This window comes from Puma concolor, chromosome D2 (genome assembly GCF_028749965.1).
Source record: "Puma concolor isolate L17-30 chromosome D2, mPumCon1.1.hap2, whole genome shotgun sequence".
In the NCBI taxonomy this organism is placed as follows: Eukaryota; Metazoa; Chordata; class Mammalia; order Carnivora; family Felidae; genus Puma; species Puma concolor.
The window spans coordinates 22,773,417-22,791,183 of NC_141677.1; the positions used below are offsets into that span (position 1 = coordinate 22,773,417).

Below are 17,767 nucleotides of genomic sequence, written 5' to 3' on the forward strand. Positions count from 1 at the left end.
GAAGTCTTGTTTGACAAATATGAAGCTGGAAATCAACTGCAAATATACCTACTACAGACCTATTTAAAGGTTATTTATGGATTGAAAGAAGGAATGGATGGACGGAAGGGTGGCTTGCACTCATTTTGCTTCACGTAACTACTTTATGACTCTTGTCAATTCTAAACAGCTTGGTACTAGTTGTGTCAAAATTCTTACTCTCATGTGAGGAATGAACAATTTTCCTATTATCTTACTCTTCTGTGAGGAATGAATAATTTCCTTATTAATTATTTTCCTACCAAGAACCTGGAGTTATTATAATATAATAAAAGTGGCCCAGGCCCAAAAGGATATTAAAATATACTGAAATGAAATAGATAGTCATTAAGTTTTAATGTAATTTTTTTCATTTTTTAAATTGTGGTAAATATACATTATGTAAAACCAAACCATTTTTAAAATATAGTCAATGGCGTTAACTACATTTCACATTGTTCTGGAACCATTACCACCATCCATCTTCAAACTGAAACTCCATCCATTACACACCAATTCCCCAGTCCTTCCTCCCTTTAGCCCCTGGCAACCAGCATTCTACTTTCTATCTCTCTATGACTGAACTCATACAATATTTGTCCTTTTGTGTGATTGGTTTATTTCACTTAGCATGGTGTCTTTGAGGCTGATTAATGTTGTAGCATGTGCCAGAATTTCCTTCCTACTTCCTCCATTGTATGTATACACCACATTTTAGTTATCTGTTCATTCTTCAATAAATACTGGGTTGCTTCCACCTTTTGGCTACTGTGAATAATGCTACTATTCATTTTTGTTTTAAAGATAAAGCTTTATCAAATGTCAAGGCATGGTTTTATGATAGAAAAAATGTTTGTCAGAATCAGAAACTATGGAGGGAAAGCCACATTTAGATGAAAAGCAAATTTAGAGGTTTGGTTCTGAAGTATAGATTTCACTGGGTACATTCTGGAGAGGCTGGGGCAGGAGATAATTAAGACATATAGGAAAAGAGGTCCTGAGGAGAAATAGGTGTCAAAGATAACCTAGTCTTCAAAAAGAGAAGGTACCTGAAAACTTTCTCTCTTAAAGTCCACAAAGTGATCTAGAACAGCCCATTCATTGATTGACCTGTGTGTACAACAGATTCAATGTAAACACTAAGTTTAAAGCAGAGCACTGTAGCTGTCCCACAATGGCAGAATAAAAAAAAAAAGATGTATAAAGCTTAAAAATGCTAAAAGTTTTTCCAACCAATAGTATTTAGTGAAAGAACTAGACAGCATTAAGTTGTGGTTTGTATCTTTCCACTTTTCTCAGATCACAGCCACCTGTTCCACAAGAGAGAGCTTACTAAACTGACAGCACTCTACTAACCTATCTTCAAATACACTTTTCTTTATGATTTGCCTCTCAAATCAGAATATCAGGGAATCAGGAAGCCATATACTCTATGTATCTCTTTTCTGAAAAATGTAGGTTGTCTACTGGCCCCAAACACCCTAATAATAGGAATAAAGATTCCTCTTAACAATCATAAAAACTCATAAACAAAATTTCCCAACCCATGTTATTAAACAGAAATAAATAACTCGAAGGCAATGTTTTATGGCCAGGAAAATATCACACATATTTTATAACCTTGAAAAATCAGACTTTCTTACTCCCTTAGGCTATGCTGATGTTTTTAATCTGGCTGAAGAATACTTCAACTTTATTTCCTCCACAGGCTCCAGGATGTCCCGGATTTTTAAGGAAAATCAATTGGCACGTGAATATTTATTGAGCATCTACCACATTAGGTGACCAAAGATCTGAAGGCACAGATTCCCTGAGGAGCTTATATTTCTGTGTCTTTTAAGTGATATCTAAGGTGCAGGGTGCTACATGTGCAGCAAAGTGGATGCACATACAGAGACCAACAGACACTGCCCACAGGCCTCCTCGGGCTGTCCAATCACAGGTACCTTTGCAGCTGCGTGAGGTGAGGCTCCTTGGTCCAAAAGCAGGAGGGCCACTTTCTGATTATCGTAATGTGCAGCTACGTGCAGTGGAGTTAGCCCGCTCTGAAAACACGTGCAGAAACAACAACCAGTGTCAAAAGCGTCTTAACATCAGAGGCCTAGATTTAGGAGATGGGATTAGTGTGGGTTCAACACAGAGTGTAAGTTACATTCCGCTTTCCACAATGCTTGGACCCCAGCGTTCACCTCCTGTTTCCAAAGTGATCTTCATCCTATGAGACTTAACTCGGGACTAGTCATAATTTAGGTGGCTGGTGGTGAAGTAGCAAGTGCTTGTTTTGCTACCATGGAAGGGGCCTGCTACAAGGTGGTCAGCCTCATACCTTCCCAGCAGCATCTGGAGATGCACTTTTCTGTAGCAGGAGATTGGCTACTTCCAGCTTCCCATATTTTGCGGCCACATGGAGGGGAGTAAATCCTTTCTGGAAACAGAAACATAAAAATAATGACCAAGAGAAACGAAACAAAGGTATCGCTTTCTTGGAACCAATGAATTATTCTCACGATGAAGCACAGTTAAGCCTGTATTTAAAGACCAACACTGGAAGACAACAGCTAGAATCTCCTTATCAACAAGGATGAGCAGTATTTAATCTTTCTCTCTCTGTTGACTGAGTCACAACATGCCACTAATTCTGGGACTAATCAGGCATCTGACCAGGATGAAGGTGGAGAGCTAGATCTGGGACTTATTCTAGAGCTATTTTGGGATTTCACATTTTGGGAAGAATATGTTACTGGGTCCCAATTTGGATTTGGAAGGCTTGGGAAAATCCAGGACAAGTCTGGACCTCCCATATTCCCACATGACTAGACTGGAGCCTTTTTCTTCCTCTTCTCCTATTTCTGCATGTATACACATATCTTTATGTATGCTCCAGGCCTCAGGGGTAGGAGTCAGAGAGTCATGCATCTTAACCACAAAAGGTAAACTGAATAATAACACATGGTTCTATCCCAGTAAGTTTGCAAGAGCTGGGTACTGAGAGTTGAGTAGTTGCTCTCCCTTGCTACCTGCTCCTACAAGGACATGGGTATCCACCAGTCAGTCACTATGCACAGTTATGGAGGTTCCCAAGCATGAGTCAGCAACTGGAGGGTCATCAACACATTTGACCTCATGAGACTAAAGCCAACTAGAGCCAATGGGCAGCTGGCATGGTGGAAGGGCAAGTGTACTCAAAACCTCATCACTCATTATCTGTTTTACATATTAAATGAAATCCAGGAACTTTGCAACTCAGCTCTACTTAAGAGCCTGAAGAGTCACAGGGGGCAAAAGTTGGAGGTAGTCATCATTTATTCGGGTAGTTTTCCAAGTATTTCTAATTATTGTAATTATCTTGTGCATTGATCACACTTCTCTGCATCCAAATAAGGGAGTGAAGCACTGATTTCTAGTTTTCTAAGACATGCCATAGGCCAATTCATCTTTCTATCACACTTGTTAGGTTTACGTAGTATCACCAAAAAATGAGCTCTAAATTTGCAGTCTGTACCCACAAAGTAACTGAGTGGTAGATTATTGTTCTAAGGCATCAGAGTTGAGATTTTAAAAATTAAACCATTAATCATACAAGACAACAGCAACAAAAGAACACCAAACAAAAATAATCCAAGAAAAATTCACCTCCTGATTTGAAAGTGGTTTGTATACCTGGCCTTAGCAGGAGAGATCTATGGCTGTGTTTTTAAATCACCATTTAAATCTATCAAATAATGTGCAAGAAACATTGTAATCTAGATATCATTGATGGTTCTTTGGAAGATAATGCACTGAGAAACATAAGACAAACAAACATACCCCAAACTACCCTGCCTCACTCCATGGCTTTGTTTAAATTTATTTAAAAAAAATTTTTTTTAATGTTTATTTATTTTTGACAGAGAGAGAAAGAGACACAGCATGACCTGGGGAGGGGCAGAGAGACAGGGAGATACAGAATCCGAAGCAGGCTCCAGACTCTGAGCTGTCAGCACAGAGCCCAACGCAGGGCTCAAACCCACAGACTGTGAGATCATGACCTGAGCCAAAGTCGGACGCTCAACCGACTGAGCCACCCAGGTACCCCTTATTTTTTTAATGTTTATTTATTTTTGACAGAGAGAGAGAGAGAGAGAGAGAGAGAGAGAGAGAGAGATGCAGAATGTGAGTAGGGGAGGAGCAAAGAGAGGGAGACAGAATCAGAAGCAGGCTCCAGGCCCCGAGCTGTCAGCACAGAGCCTGATGTGGGGCTCGAACCCATGGACCACGAGATCATGAACTGAGCTGAAGGTGGACGCTCAACCGACTGAGCCACAAGGTGCCCCTCCATGGTTTTGCTGACCATGTTAAGGGCTATCCTGGGATCCCAAGGATAGATGCTGTTGTACCACTCGTGTACCTATTACCATGCTGGGAATTGTAAGGAGGATGGATCTGGGGGGACACAACAGGATTCCAAGATTCACTTTCATACCTTTGTTGTTATAGATAAAGATGCGCCATGATCCAAAAGGAATGCAGCTACGTCCTCATGCCCCTCACGGGCCGAAAGGTGGAGTGGGGTATACCCAGAAGTTGTGGCTGCATTTGGAGATGCTCCTTGCTGCAACAGCTGTTGTACTATATCTGCCTTCCCCAATCGGGCAGAAATGTGGAGTGGGGTTTGGTCATCCTAAATGACAAGGTTGAAATACAAGGCTGATTAGCTGAGAACACAATGGTGACGTTGTGAAACATTCAGCAAACTTTGCTTGGTATCAGAGGCTACCGTAGATTCTTTGCCTCAATGCTAAAAAAATCCCATTTATCTTTTTCTTTAACATTTAGTAAGGGGGAGATGGTGGATCTAAGCACGTTAAATACCCTTTGAGTAACCTATTAGTATGAAAAGTGTGAAAGGCAGTTCTATCTATAAATTATCCTCACTACCACCTGCCATATTTTATTAAAATTTTATCCCCTAATGATTCCTTTTTTGGGGAGGTAAGGGAATTTATCCTACTAAAACTGGGAAAGGTATTATACCTCACCAGTTATTGTGCCCTCATATGGAATGAATTATTTTATTGGCGCCACCTTGTCATAGTCCAAAGCACAGAGGCCGGGTATAAGGTTGTCCAGGTATAACTGCAAAAAGACTCCTAGCCAAGAAGGCTGAAAGGCAGCCAACCCTCTGCTTGTCAAGGTGTACATCCTGGCATGAGCTGTATCTGCCTAGGAAAGGCCCCTTATTACAATTCACTCCCAGGCATGAGGCACTATATCTTGCACCTTGAGGATCTTATCCCCAAATGGGAGAGGCATCTTTTCCTAGTTTGCCCAAAGATGCCTTGTGGTGGTCATCCAATGAGAAATCCTCTATTTGAGTGTGAAAAAATTCAGGTAAGTACTTTAAATAGGGAAGCTAGAGAGAAGAGGTTGGAGCACAGGAGACTGCTCTGAAAAGCTAAGGAGGATGAGAGTCAAGGTCAAAGCAAGAGGGTCTATGTAAGAAGTATAAGAGGAATTGGTGGAGCCACAGGAAGAAGAATACTGAAAACAGAAAAAAGATAATTGTCACAGAAAAATTTCCTGTAATTCTGCTACTGCCACGACCACCACTAAACATGGGCTGAGCACCTACATGTCCCAAGCTCTGTTCTAAGTACGCCACCTACATTAATTCATTAATCATCACGACAATCTTACCGCTTGTAACTGTTAGTATTTCCATTTTCTATTTGAAGAAACTAGAAAAATAAATGTTCCACAGAGATAGATATTCATTAACTCGCTCAAACACTATATAGCTAGTAAATGGAGGACAAAGGTTCAAACCCAGGCATTCTGGCTGAGAAAGAAAGGTTCTTAATCACAATACATACTGCCTCTTTAATGAAACAATAACTATAAATTCTATGCTCAATTTCAGCTGTGAGTGAAACCTTTTCCTAGATACAATACTTGATATGTCACTAACAACACTCAGAAAATGTGAGGTTTCTTGTAATCCATGGTAGAGTACAGCTTTTCTTATTTATTCTACTTTACTGATTAAGCAGACTGAACCACTATCTCTAGATCAGGGGTATGAAAACTACAATCCAGGGGCCAAATCCAGTTGCCACTTGTGTTTGTAAACCAAGTTTTATTGGAACATGGACACGCCCATTTGCTTATGTAGGATTGCCTATCACTGCTTCTGTTCCAGAATGTCAGAGTCGAGCAGCTGTGACAGAGATGGTGCATCTGTTAAAGCCTACAATATATACTAACAGGCTCTTTACAGAAAAAGTTTGCTGACCTCTGTCTCCAGATCCTCTGTAAAATCCACCAACTGGCACCACAGTACATTGGACACCCAAAGCTTGTGTCTGCTGCTGTTATAACCTTTAGGCTCATCTGCAGATCTTATGCTTACAATGATCTAGTTGTGTTTGTTCCCACACTGCTATTTTGTACTAGTTACATTGCTACTTTGTGCTATATTTGCACTAATTACTTTAATTAAACAATCGCACAATATGTTAGCAGGTAAAATATGAATCTGAAAGGGAAAGATTAATTTTCCCCTAAGAAGACTAATTTAAAAGCTTTGGAAAGCTTTGACAGAAGTTGATAAAAAACAATTGTGGTCAAATTAGATATGGGTGAGACAACTAAATATTTTGGGGGGATGTTATAAAAGTCTAGACATATTTTGTATACAAATTGCTTCATATATGTCTCAGTTTTCTCACTACTTAACCTGAAACTAGAAACTGCAGACCATTTATATTCTGAAGGTTAAATTAAATGATTAAGGCATTTACATATTTACTTACGATCCCTGACCTGAACTGCCATTTTGATAGCCAGACCAACTACCTATCTCAATAGTGAAAGAAAAGTGGGTTTCTTCTGGGAGCTAAACCAGGAAAGCGAAGCATTCAGTCTCAATCCAGACATTCTTCTATGCAAAGGCAAATCCCTAAAGCCACTCCAATTTGAGTCTGAGGGTTTATAACATCTCAAGTTGTGAAGAAAAGGTAAAACCTTCCTTTTTCCTTTTATGGCTGTGGCAGGTGACATATAAGTCAACCAAAAGAGTTCAATTATGCTTCCAAATTATGCCTGTTCTAGAAGCTTTCCACATGAGCCCTTCTCTATGGAGTGTGAAGAATTCTGGATCAAGTCTAGGTTTGATTCCAAAATCTGTTAGAGGCTAGCAATGTGCCAAGGATGCAAAGTTCTTGTTCTATTTAATTTTGTAAAATAATTGAATGGACAAATGTGTAGGGAAGGATTTTTTTTTTTTTTTTTTTTTTTTTTTTTTACAATATCACTTGGATAGATACTTTTGTCATGACTTTATAAGAGTATCCCTGAAAGAGAGCATGCAGGTGTTCCAAGGTTTTAGTAAAATCAAGGGTAATTTTTTTCCTCAAGAGCAAAGGCTTTCCTGTGTCACACATACCTTGGCTTTAGCTTCTACCTGAGCGCCGTCTTGCACCAGATACCTCACGACTTCAGCTTGGCCAGATCGAGCTGCCATGTGCAGCGCTGTTTCTCCTCTCTGGGGAACATGAGCCAAAGGTAATTAATGGAAGCTCTGAAGAAGGGTGGCATATTTTATTTGCATAATGCTAATGATGTAGGGTGTTTTTCTTTTTTAAGTAAAAAATAGTCCCAAGCACTTCCTTATTGAAAATGAGGAAAGATAGGAAATGAAATACACAAGAATTTCACAGCAACCTGATTCCTGATGGAAGGGATTGGAGTAACCCTTGGGGAGCCTGGTCTCCAACAGTGTCAGAAGTGCTGCTCAGTGTGGCCTCCTCCCAGCTTGAAAGGTGAATACTCCCAGGAGCCAAGCAAGAGGGGAGATGAGTGAGTGGGGCAGGAGGGGAGCGCTCAACTAGACAGCCCGACGCCTTGCCCAAGGGAGGCTGCTGCTCCTTGGCATCTGCAGACCACTTCAGTAGTTGTGCCAGATGCCAGCCATATCATGCCACACCTTCCTATTTTTCAAAAGCTGGCAGTTTGGCTGTTTGTATATACTTCTTAAACCTTGACCACAAAATCAGAATTGCAAACAGAACAAAACAGAAATCCTATGTTGCCAGGGCAATATAGACACACCTGAGGGCCAGACTTTGCTGTTGGCTGTTGGTTTGCATTCTGTGATTTAGCTCAGCAGACCAGTATTCTGGTCTTTGGACATTATCCCATGGGGCCATTTTCTTGGCCACTGGGCTCCTCCACCCTGACCACTTCCCTCATTGTCACCAGAGAGAGTTTAATTCAGATTATCTATTCATTTATTTCATAAAAAAATGTAAACAATATAGAAAACATGGATAGACAAAAAGAAACAAAAGGTCATAAAGAGCAAATATATTCTCCCACACAAGTGATATCCACCTAAAAATTCCTTTTATAAATTGAGCATTGCTTTACAGGACATCCACCTCCATGGAAGGATACACAAGGACATATTTCACATGTAACTTGTTACTATGCTTACTAGAAAGGCATTGGAGATATAGTTTACCAGATCATCCAGGGTTCTCTTTATGAAGGGAAACATTCTCTCTCTCTCTCTGGCATTAGGAACAGGAAAGATGATATTTCTGCTCAGAAGCTGGTCTGTTCCTATCTTGTGGATGTGTTCATTTGGGCTGTTAGAAGACAGAGCCTTCCTGGAGGCTCACCGTCAGGGTGAGTGTGCAGGACCTTATGGCTTGCCCTTTCTGTGCCAGCAAGTGGTTTATTTGATTTTTACTGCTTTGGTGCTCATGAGTCCAAGTAGTGTTGTTATGCTTATGGTCTGGTATGCTAATATTATTATGAAGACAAACTTAAAATCCTATAAAACAATGTCAAATGCCACATGTAGATCTAGAGTGACAAGTCACTTAGAGAGTGATATTTACTCTGAAATGAGCAATGATTAATATGGGACAACAATACCATCCGACAATCTATGAACATGGGTTTGTTATAACCATGGGTTTGCTATAACATGGTCAAGCTCACTAAAGAGAAGAATTACTTTGGATTTACTTGAAATTACAATAATGATCATTTGAAGTGCCTCCTCAACATGAAACACTTCTTTAAACGCTTCTATTGTAAATTCTTCCCCTCCACAAAAGCTATTTTTTAAAGCATAACATCTGGTAGTAACATATCTGCAAATTTAAGGCACACAACCTGTAAGTCCTAACAATTTGTGGCCAGCTGGCGATTGAATGGATCTTGCCTTCGAAGTAAAGGAAACCACAAGTATTCTCAAATTTTGTCCTTCTAAGTAGTCACATTAAATAGTAATGAATTTAATTACAATAAAAAATAAGTAAATAAGAGCAATTTTTACCAGTTTCTTAAATACTCATAATTGGACATTCTTTGTTAAAAGGATACTTACCACATTGGTCGTGTTTGGTGAGGCTCCATGATGCATTAGTTGTGATACGATATTTACATGCCCCATGAAGGCAGCAACATGGATTGGGGTAAGGCCCGACTAGGAAGAGAAGAGGGAAATAGTGGTTTGTGAGCTTATTATTAAAAGGTTTTGTCTGCCTGCCTCCCTGTCTGCCCTCCATGCACCCACCCATTCATTCATCCATCCCACACTCATCTTAACATAACCACTCAAGTGATCAGATCAGAAGACGTCAGGACATTGACCACTATGTCAGATTCTATAAGATAAATGTCTTAATACATAATAATCATTTCCTTAAAGCAAGTTCAGTGATTATGAAGGACCTATGTCATATCTGCTAAAGAATGATTTCAAACATTCTATAAAGAGCTATGAAAAAAAAAAATTAGAGAGAAATGACCTGAAGTTTTTCCCCCTTTGCTACTAAACCTTTCTTATCCATATAACTATGTGTATGTGTGTGTGTGGGGGGGGAATAGGTGCATGTATGATTACATACATACTATTACAAAGCTGACTTTCTAGGGCGCCTGGGTGGCTCAGTCAGTTAAGCGTCTGACTTTGGCTCAGGTCATGATCTCACGGTCCGTGAGTTCGAGCCCTGCGTCGGGCTCTGTGCTGACAGCTCAGAGCCTGAAGCCTATTTCCGATTCTGTGTCTCCCTCTCTCTCTGACCCTCCCCTGTTCATGCTCTGTCTCTCTCTGTCTCACAAATAAATAAATGTTAAAAAAAAAAAAAAGCTGACTTTCATTTCAGATCCTATTTTGGCCTTTAAAAATGATTCCGACGAACTTAGAGTCAACTGATTCCATTGTACACAAAAGAGCATGGTACTTAACACAAGGCCAACCCTCTAATAAATGAGCAGATCACATTAATTGTTTTAATCACTTAATTTTAACTTTATGAATATTACAAATTAAGGTGATATAATTAAAGCAAATAATACAATGATTACTAGACAAGACTTTAAATTTTGTTTGTCCCAAATCCTACACACAAACACACACCCTTATGCTTCTTATATGAAATGATGCCATTTTGAATTTTTTAGAATTTAATTCCACGTACAGCATGAACACCATAACTTGGTAAAAATGCTTAATATGGCTAGAAATAGCTAATGTATTTTAAAAAGAGAATGAGAAGGAGATCCAGTCTCAACAGGAATTTGAGAAATGTCAAAAAAATATGTGAAAGAAATTCTGTCTAATAAAAGTGAAGTAAAAGGCAGAAGAGAAAGACTTCTGGTTGGCCAGGCTTCAAATAATGGGGACTGAGGAAAATGAGAACTGTGTTAAAAATTTGACACCTTTTTCCATCAGTAGGGGGAGTCCTTAGAACATGTACAAGGCATGTTCTCATCTTGGTCTGCCTTGCCTTTTAAAGCTCTGAGGAGTACAGGGCTGGCAGAGGATCCTTTCCAGTTGCTGACATCTCTGGATATTTAATCAAACACCAGTCAAAAATATTTTATTTCGGAGCCCATTCTGATCTTTAAAAATGGTTGCCATATACTGAGAATAAGCTTTTAAAATAACAGGTCCCTACCATAAAGACATGGGAGTGACAAAAGAGCAAATCAGTATTAATATTTTCAACCATTTAATAACGTTAAATTTGTAAGTGTTACAAATCAAGGCAGATATTTGAAGATAAGAAACTAGGCTAGATCTCAAATTTTGTATCTGCTTCAAATGCTACAGTCTTTATTGATGCATTCAGCAGACCTTTACTGAATGGCCTATACCATGTTGCAGGCATCTATAGACCCATCAGACTCAGGCCTGCCTTGATGGAGCCTGCACTTTCTGGGGAGGGGGAGTGGCTAGGTCATAAGTGAAGCATCCAGATAAGTGCTTTAACGGAAACAGGCACAGGAAGAGGTGCTTCGAGGAGGACCTCCTAGACGAGGCCAAGGACTTCCTAGTGAGTGGCTCCAGATTCGTCCTGAAGAGTGTACAGGATTAGCCAAGATAGCAAACGGGGGTGACACATGGAGGGTACAGAGATAGGAGGGGAATGAAAGGGTATCCAGTCCCAGAAAATGCTGTGGCTGGAATCTATGGAGAGCAGAGTGCTGGGGGCAGGGCAGGCTGGGGAGTCTGGAGTGGTAGATGCCAGGCGTGCTTAGCACTGATCCTGGTGGAACGTTTCTCTGAGTTCTGTGTCAGTTTTACAAGAGAAACCTAGAGTTGTCCTTTACTAACTTCAGCAACTCTGTGTTTTCTTAATTCTGAGTTTTTAGAGAGAGTAATGCTCAGTTTACAAACACTGAGGGGTGGTGTTATATAAGGTTTCTCAACCTTGGCACATCTGACATTTTGAGCCAGATAATCTTTGTTGTAGAAGGCTGGCCTGAACGTTGTGAAATATTTAGTAGCATCTGGCCTCTAGCCACTAGACACCAGGAGCACTATCCACTTGTCAGAACTAAAAATACCTCCAGACATTTTCACATGCCTCCTGGGGGACAAAATCGCCCCCATCTGAGAAGCACCGCATTACGGAATTTCAAGTAAATTATGCTTTCAGTGGTGGCGCCACTCACCCCTGAGCACAAAGCGTGTGTTCTGAATGATGTGTTTATACTCATTCCCCCTCATACCTGTCTGCTTCCCTCTGACCTTGCAGCCCCTTGGGTGAAGGCTTCAGAAAGTAGTGGCAACCATATACACAGCAAAACTAGCTGTTGAGAATGGCTCTGGGACTCCAGCTGTGAAGACCATCCCCTCATGACCCAGGGAACCCTAGAAATCCCACTCCCCTCACCTCGGTTACGGCTTGGATGGATGCACCGTGTTTCAGAAGGAGTTCCATGACTTTAATCCGATTCTTCTTGCAGGCAATATGAAGAGGGGTAAAGCCATTCTGAAAGGGACAAAGACAGAAGTACATTACTGCCTTCCATTGAAATCCAGTTCCATTGCATGTGGTAAATGTGTTGCAAAATGAAGTTCTGTAAAGATTTGGAAGTGAGCAGAAACAATGAGGGGTTAACAGAATGCAGATTCTTTTCTGGAAGTGTAGGTAGTCTAGCTGCTCCTAGAAATCTGAAGTACCTTGGGGATCATGAACAGGAAGTGAATTTTTGTCATGGTCTCAGTAGCTAAGGCAAAACAGTCATGCATTTTTAAAGATTATTTTATTTTGGAATTTTCTCTTCTAAATAATGTGTCCCTCCCTTCTCCATCCCATTTCAAACACAGACTAAAAACAGCTGGACCCAAACGTTTGTCCTCACAGCCAAAACTTTGCCAATACTATTCAGACTTCAACTATAAGACCTGTTCTAGAATGTTTTCATCCCAGGGGCATCTGGGTGGCTCAGTCGGTTAAGCGTCTGACTTCGGCTCAGGTCATGATCTCACAGCTCATGAGTTTGAACCCCTCTTCAGGCTCTGTGCTGACAGCTCTGAGCCTGGAGCCTGCTTCAGACTTTGTTTCTCCCTCTCTCTCTGCCCCTCCCCCACTCATGCTCTATCTCCCTCTGTCTCTCAAAAATAAATAAATGTTAGAAAAATTTAAAAAAAAAGATTGTTTAGAATGTTTTCATCCCTTCCATTTTTAAATTTCAAGTAGGTACTTAGTCCAAGGAAACAGGAAGTGAAACAACCCAACATTATTCGGATCATTTGGTTTAATATTTAATCTACTAAAGGAATCTGCTTTTTAACATATTACCTACCAATATGTACTGCCTGATAATTGAGACCATGGGGCATTTTTCAGCCACCATAGAGAAGCATAAAATATCAGGGTCCAGTATAAAAGCTTAGGTCAAAGTCACTATAGGTGCTTCCATAGCCATTGTGAGACCATTTACCTGGCCAGAGTCCATTCCAGGATGACTGGCTACAATCTCTACATGTTGTGAAATCTTTAGAGTCAGAGGAAAATGAGAGTGAATGTCCACACCCTGTTTTAAGGCTTTTTTTTTTCTTGTATGGAAAAACGAGTCATGATTAATAATTTCTTTTCCTCCCTTCTCAGAATGCAAAGATATGTTTGATATACCGGGCAGGTCAACAGCTCTTGAAATGCTGTTGTGGTAAAAGTTTTTCAAGTGACAAAGACGGTGGAGCTGCCTGGGGCCAAGAGTGCTCTTCAGTCCTCATCTTTCCTGCCCACTGGTCCTGAGCCCACAGAGGACCAGAGGTGCCATGGATTCATTCAGACAGGGAGATAGCACCAGTTGGAACGGAGCAGTGACCCTTTCCAAATCAGTTGATCAGATGATAGCCTTTACCTCAAAACTGCTAGTAAACTCACATGTTTCCCCTAACATTTGGTGACTGATTTTTTCCTAAACATGGGTACTTATTCTGAACTAAACTTAAACAGCTTACCAAATTGGGTTTATTTATTTTTCCAAAGACAACACACACCATCTTGTTATGAAAATAAAACTATAGCACAGCTAAGCGTTAAAATAACAGATCATCTTAGGAGTGAAGACTACAAATCAGACCCAAATTTTCATTTTTATCACTAGGAAAAGGAGATGACAGGCAATGTGTTAACTTACGTGGTAAACATAACACAAAATTTCAGCTCACAAATTCCTAGACCTCTGATGCTGAAGATAAAGTTTTCTGACCATTTTACTTCATGTTTAGATCTCAGGAAAAAATTTTAATTCACATAATTATAACTTTACCTTCAGTAAGATTGGTTTGACCAGCTCAGTCTTTTTTTTATACTTACATGGTCTTTGGGTCTTGTTTATTGTAAAAGATTCACCAGTGTGGCTATAAAGAGAATGATTTAGCCCTATCAGCCTTGTTCATGTCAGAAATAGGTTGTTTCTTTAAAAGATATTTGAAAAAGTTGATAGGAAGTACATTTTATTTAACTAGACCGTCCATTTTTATCTCGTCAAAGTAATCCCTTCACATGCAGAGGTAGCACACTGTCAGCAAGACAACACAGGCTGGACCTGTTGACTGAGCTACTCACCAGGGCTTTGGCATTGGGGTTAGCTTTCTTGTCCAAGAGAACCTTGGCGACCTTGTAATGGCCACAGTGGGCAGCCACATGCAGGGCAGTCAGGTAGTCATTGGTGACGTCATCTACGGGCACGTTATGCTGGAGGAGAAGCTGGACGCAGTTTAAGTGATCCCCTTGTGTGGCCATGTGCAATGGAGACAGTCCATTCTGAAACGCATAAGAAAGTCAGTTGTTTTACCTTTTAAACACAAATATGCCAAACACGAAATACAATACAACCATGAAAAGATGAAAACTTTGTTTCTCACACAGAAATACTTTCACCTTTTTTTTTTAAGGTTTTTTTTTAATTTTTTTTTTTTATTTTTAAGCAATCTCCACACCAGCATGGGGCTCAAACTCACGACCCCAGATCAAGAGTGGCTCTACCAACAGAGCCAGCCAGGTGCCCCTACCTTCCCCTTTTATGCTTTTTTGTTTTACATTTTTATTTAAATTCCAATTAGTTAAAATTTGGAGTAATATTACTTTCAGGTGTTATAATTTTTTTAATTAAAGAAAAAAATTTTTTTTTAATTTTCAGTAAACTCTACACCATACATGGGACTCGAATTCACAATCCCAAGATCAAGAGTTGTATGCTCTACCAACTGAGCCAGCCAGGTGCCCTCTTTTTAAAAGGTTTTAATGATTGGTTTGAACTGCAGGTACTTATAAAACAAGTCCTCCCACTTCTTTTATCAGTTGAAAACACATTTTCCAAGAAAATTCCTTTTCTGATTTAAAAATAGTGTGAATTGCCCTAAGGCCCATTATTAATCATATTCCCAGCGACATGGAATTCTCTTTTTTCTTAAGACTTTATTTTTAAGCAATTTTACACCCAACGTGGGGCTCAAACCTACAACCCTGAGATCAAGAGTTCTCCGCCCCCTGCCCCCCAGAATTCTTAATATTTAAGAGTGAAAAGGACTTTTAAAAAAAACAAAATGAATACCCATGGTATTCATTACACTGGGTTTTATTTTGCCTTTACAAGTTACTAACCCTTGATATTGATACTATATTGATTTGATTAACAAAAAAGTTCTGACTAAACACATTTTATCTCACATCAGTGTAGAAAGGAAACTTTCCCTCTGCCATCAGTCTGGTGCCCCCATGTGTCTATGATGAGGAAAGGCAAGGCATTGACCAATTCATTAGCTAATGCTGGCCTCAGTTTAAATCAGCTGGGTTCAATGACAGTTAATCATGTGTGGTGGGAATAAGTCAAAAATTCTTTAAAGAGAGAAGAAATGAATAGGCTCAAAGGTAAATAAATAAAACCTTAAAAAAAAAGGTTAGAGTGACATTTAGCATTCAGTATGTGTTTCCCAGTGAAGGCAAAAACAAGGTATTAAGAGATGAGTCTTTTCAAGAATGCTGCCTTTAAACGTGGAGGCAAAGTGGAGGAAACATGGAAATTTCTAGAGAATCCAATTTTTGAGAGAGGCTCTATTAATCACTATGATATATAGTTTAACATATCTGGCCAGGGGGGTAGGATACGACCACAAATTCAGTTTCCAAAAATTTGTTTTCAAGTTATTTCCCTTAATTTATCTATAAATGATATAAAATGGGATATCAAGATAGGAAGAAAAGGTGCCAGCCTCCCTCTAGTCACTCTCATGGTATCATTCACTCACTGTCAAGTATTTCAGCTATTTGTGTTCCTTGAAAGCAAAAGGTTCATGAGTTACAATTTTCCCATACTGCCCCACAGAGAGCCATGTATATATAGAAAGAGGTCAATAAATGTGTGAATTTGAAGACTTCACACAGGGTCAATCAGAATATTTCTACCTAAGAAATTCCACCCCAGGGGCACCTGGGTGGCTCAGTCGGTTAAGCATCTGTCTTTGGCTCAGGTCATGATCTCATGGTTTGTGAGTTCAAGCTCCGCATCGGGCTCTGTGCTGACAGCTCAGAGCCTGGAGCCTGCTTCTGTTCCTGTGTCTCCCTGTCTTTCTGCAGCTCCCCCTCTCACACACTCTCTCTTTCTCTCAAAAATAAATAAACATTAAAAAAAATTCTCTCCAACATCTTGAATCAAAGTAGACACTAATGTGCAACAAAGGATGGAGACACTGGGGATAGTAGCACCCACCAGCATATGCACACATGCGCTCCTGTGCTTCCTGCCAAGACATTCCTTTGCTTTATGTTTTGATACAGTCATATGTTTTGATACATTACTTCATGGTGAAGTAAACAAACAAACAAAATCTTAGGAAACAAATGACTTAGTGGCCAGTAGAAATGGAAGGCAGTGTCAACAAAAGAAGGACATTCCCCACTGATACACAAAATAACAATATATGAGTAGTAACATGTCATTGGAGAAGGACAAGAAAGTAAAGATCCTGAACCCTAGGGAGAGGGGTCTTACTGCATACTGTACCCTCGTAAAGCTGAAAGTATAGATCCAATGTGATGGGTTTTCTTAGCTCAGAAAGATGAAAGCCTTGAGGAATTAGACAAATGTTTTAAAGTCAGAAATGCATTCATTCACCTAATGTTCATTCAGAAAAGGTTTACTGGAAGTCCACTATGTGCCAGGGGCTGATTTAGGTGCTTGGGGTACTGCACTGAATGAGGCAAAGTCCTGGCTTTCATTTTACTGAGGAGAGAGACAGCTGTCAAGAAAGTAAAGTAACAAGAAGGCCTCCCTGAGAAGAAAACATGTGAGTTGAAAAATGTGTGGAGACTGCAGAGATCTGGGACAAGCTGAGGGAACTCAATCTGCAGGCACAGGAAATGAGGACAAACTTGGTGTATTCCAGGAAGCAAAAGGAGGAGCAGAATGAGAGATAAGGCACAGAGGTGGTCAGATTCTGGTAAGGAATTTATTAGTGCAGGGGGACACTTTAGAATGAAATCGTAGATATGACCTATGTTTATCCATCCTTTTCCAAACTCCAAAGTAATTTAAAACATAAATTCCACAAGAGCACATGCATGTGTGTGCACATGCACACCCACATACCCCCCCCCCCATACACACACAGGAAAGGAAATAAAAACAGATGTGTGAGGTCTATAAATTTTAGAATATGAAAAGAGGGCTTAGTGTGTTAACTCAGCCAGGAGAAAACAGAAGGCTGAATGCTACGTGTCTGTGGTGGGCTATAATCAGTGATGTACTGTTAAGTGTTTAACAACAGCTCTTTGAAAAAGAGAAACCCCAATATGTGGCATTTGCCAATTCCCATGATGTAAAGAACCCTCCTATGACCAATTTTAAGCCATCAGCATCATGTCAGTGAATACAGAATTGGGAAAAGATGAACACAATAGGCTTGATGATGTGGCTCCAACATAATGATTTAATTTTCAAATGCCCCAAAGGCAAG

At 40.0% G+C, this 17,767-nt stretch overlaps 1 protein-coding gene across 18 annotated transcripts in view; it reads right to left on the reverse strand.

Moving 5' to 3' along the window:
* The window catches only part of ANK3 (ankyrin 3), a 690,167-nt gene that overhangs the window by 155,165 nt on the left and 517,235 nt on the right, over nt 1–17,767 (reverse strand). For 16 of the 18 annotated variants that reach the window (XM_086679761.1, XM_086679767.1, XM_086679764.1 and 13 more), the window contains 7 exons: nt 14,379–14,576; nt 12,192–12,290; nt 9,395–9,493; nt 7,442–7,540; nt 4,481–4,678; nt 2,345–2,443; nt 1,965–2,063 (listed from right to left, as the gene is read on the reverse strand). In XM_086679761.1, coding sequence (XP_086535887.1) covers nt 1,965–2,063; nt 2,345–2,443; nt 4,481–4,678; nt 7,442–7,540; nt 9,395–9,493; nt 12,192–12,290; nt 14,379–14,576 — 891 coding nt within the window. The remainder of the gene's footprint in view (nt 1–1,964; nt 2,064–2,344; nt 2,444–4,480; nt 4,679–7,441; nt 7,541–9,394; nt 9,494–12,191; nt 12,291–14,378; nt 14,577–17,767) is intronic. The other 2 variants (XM_086679768.1, XM_086679773.1) reach the window with 1 other exon arrangement.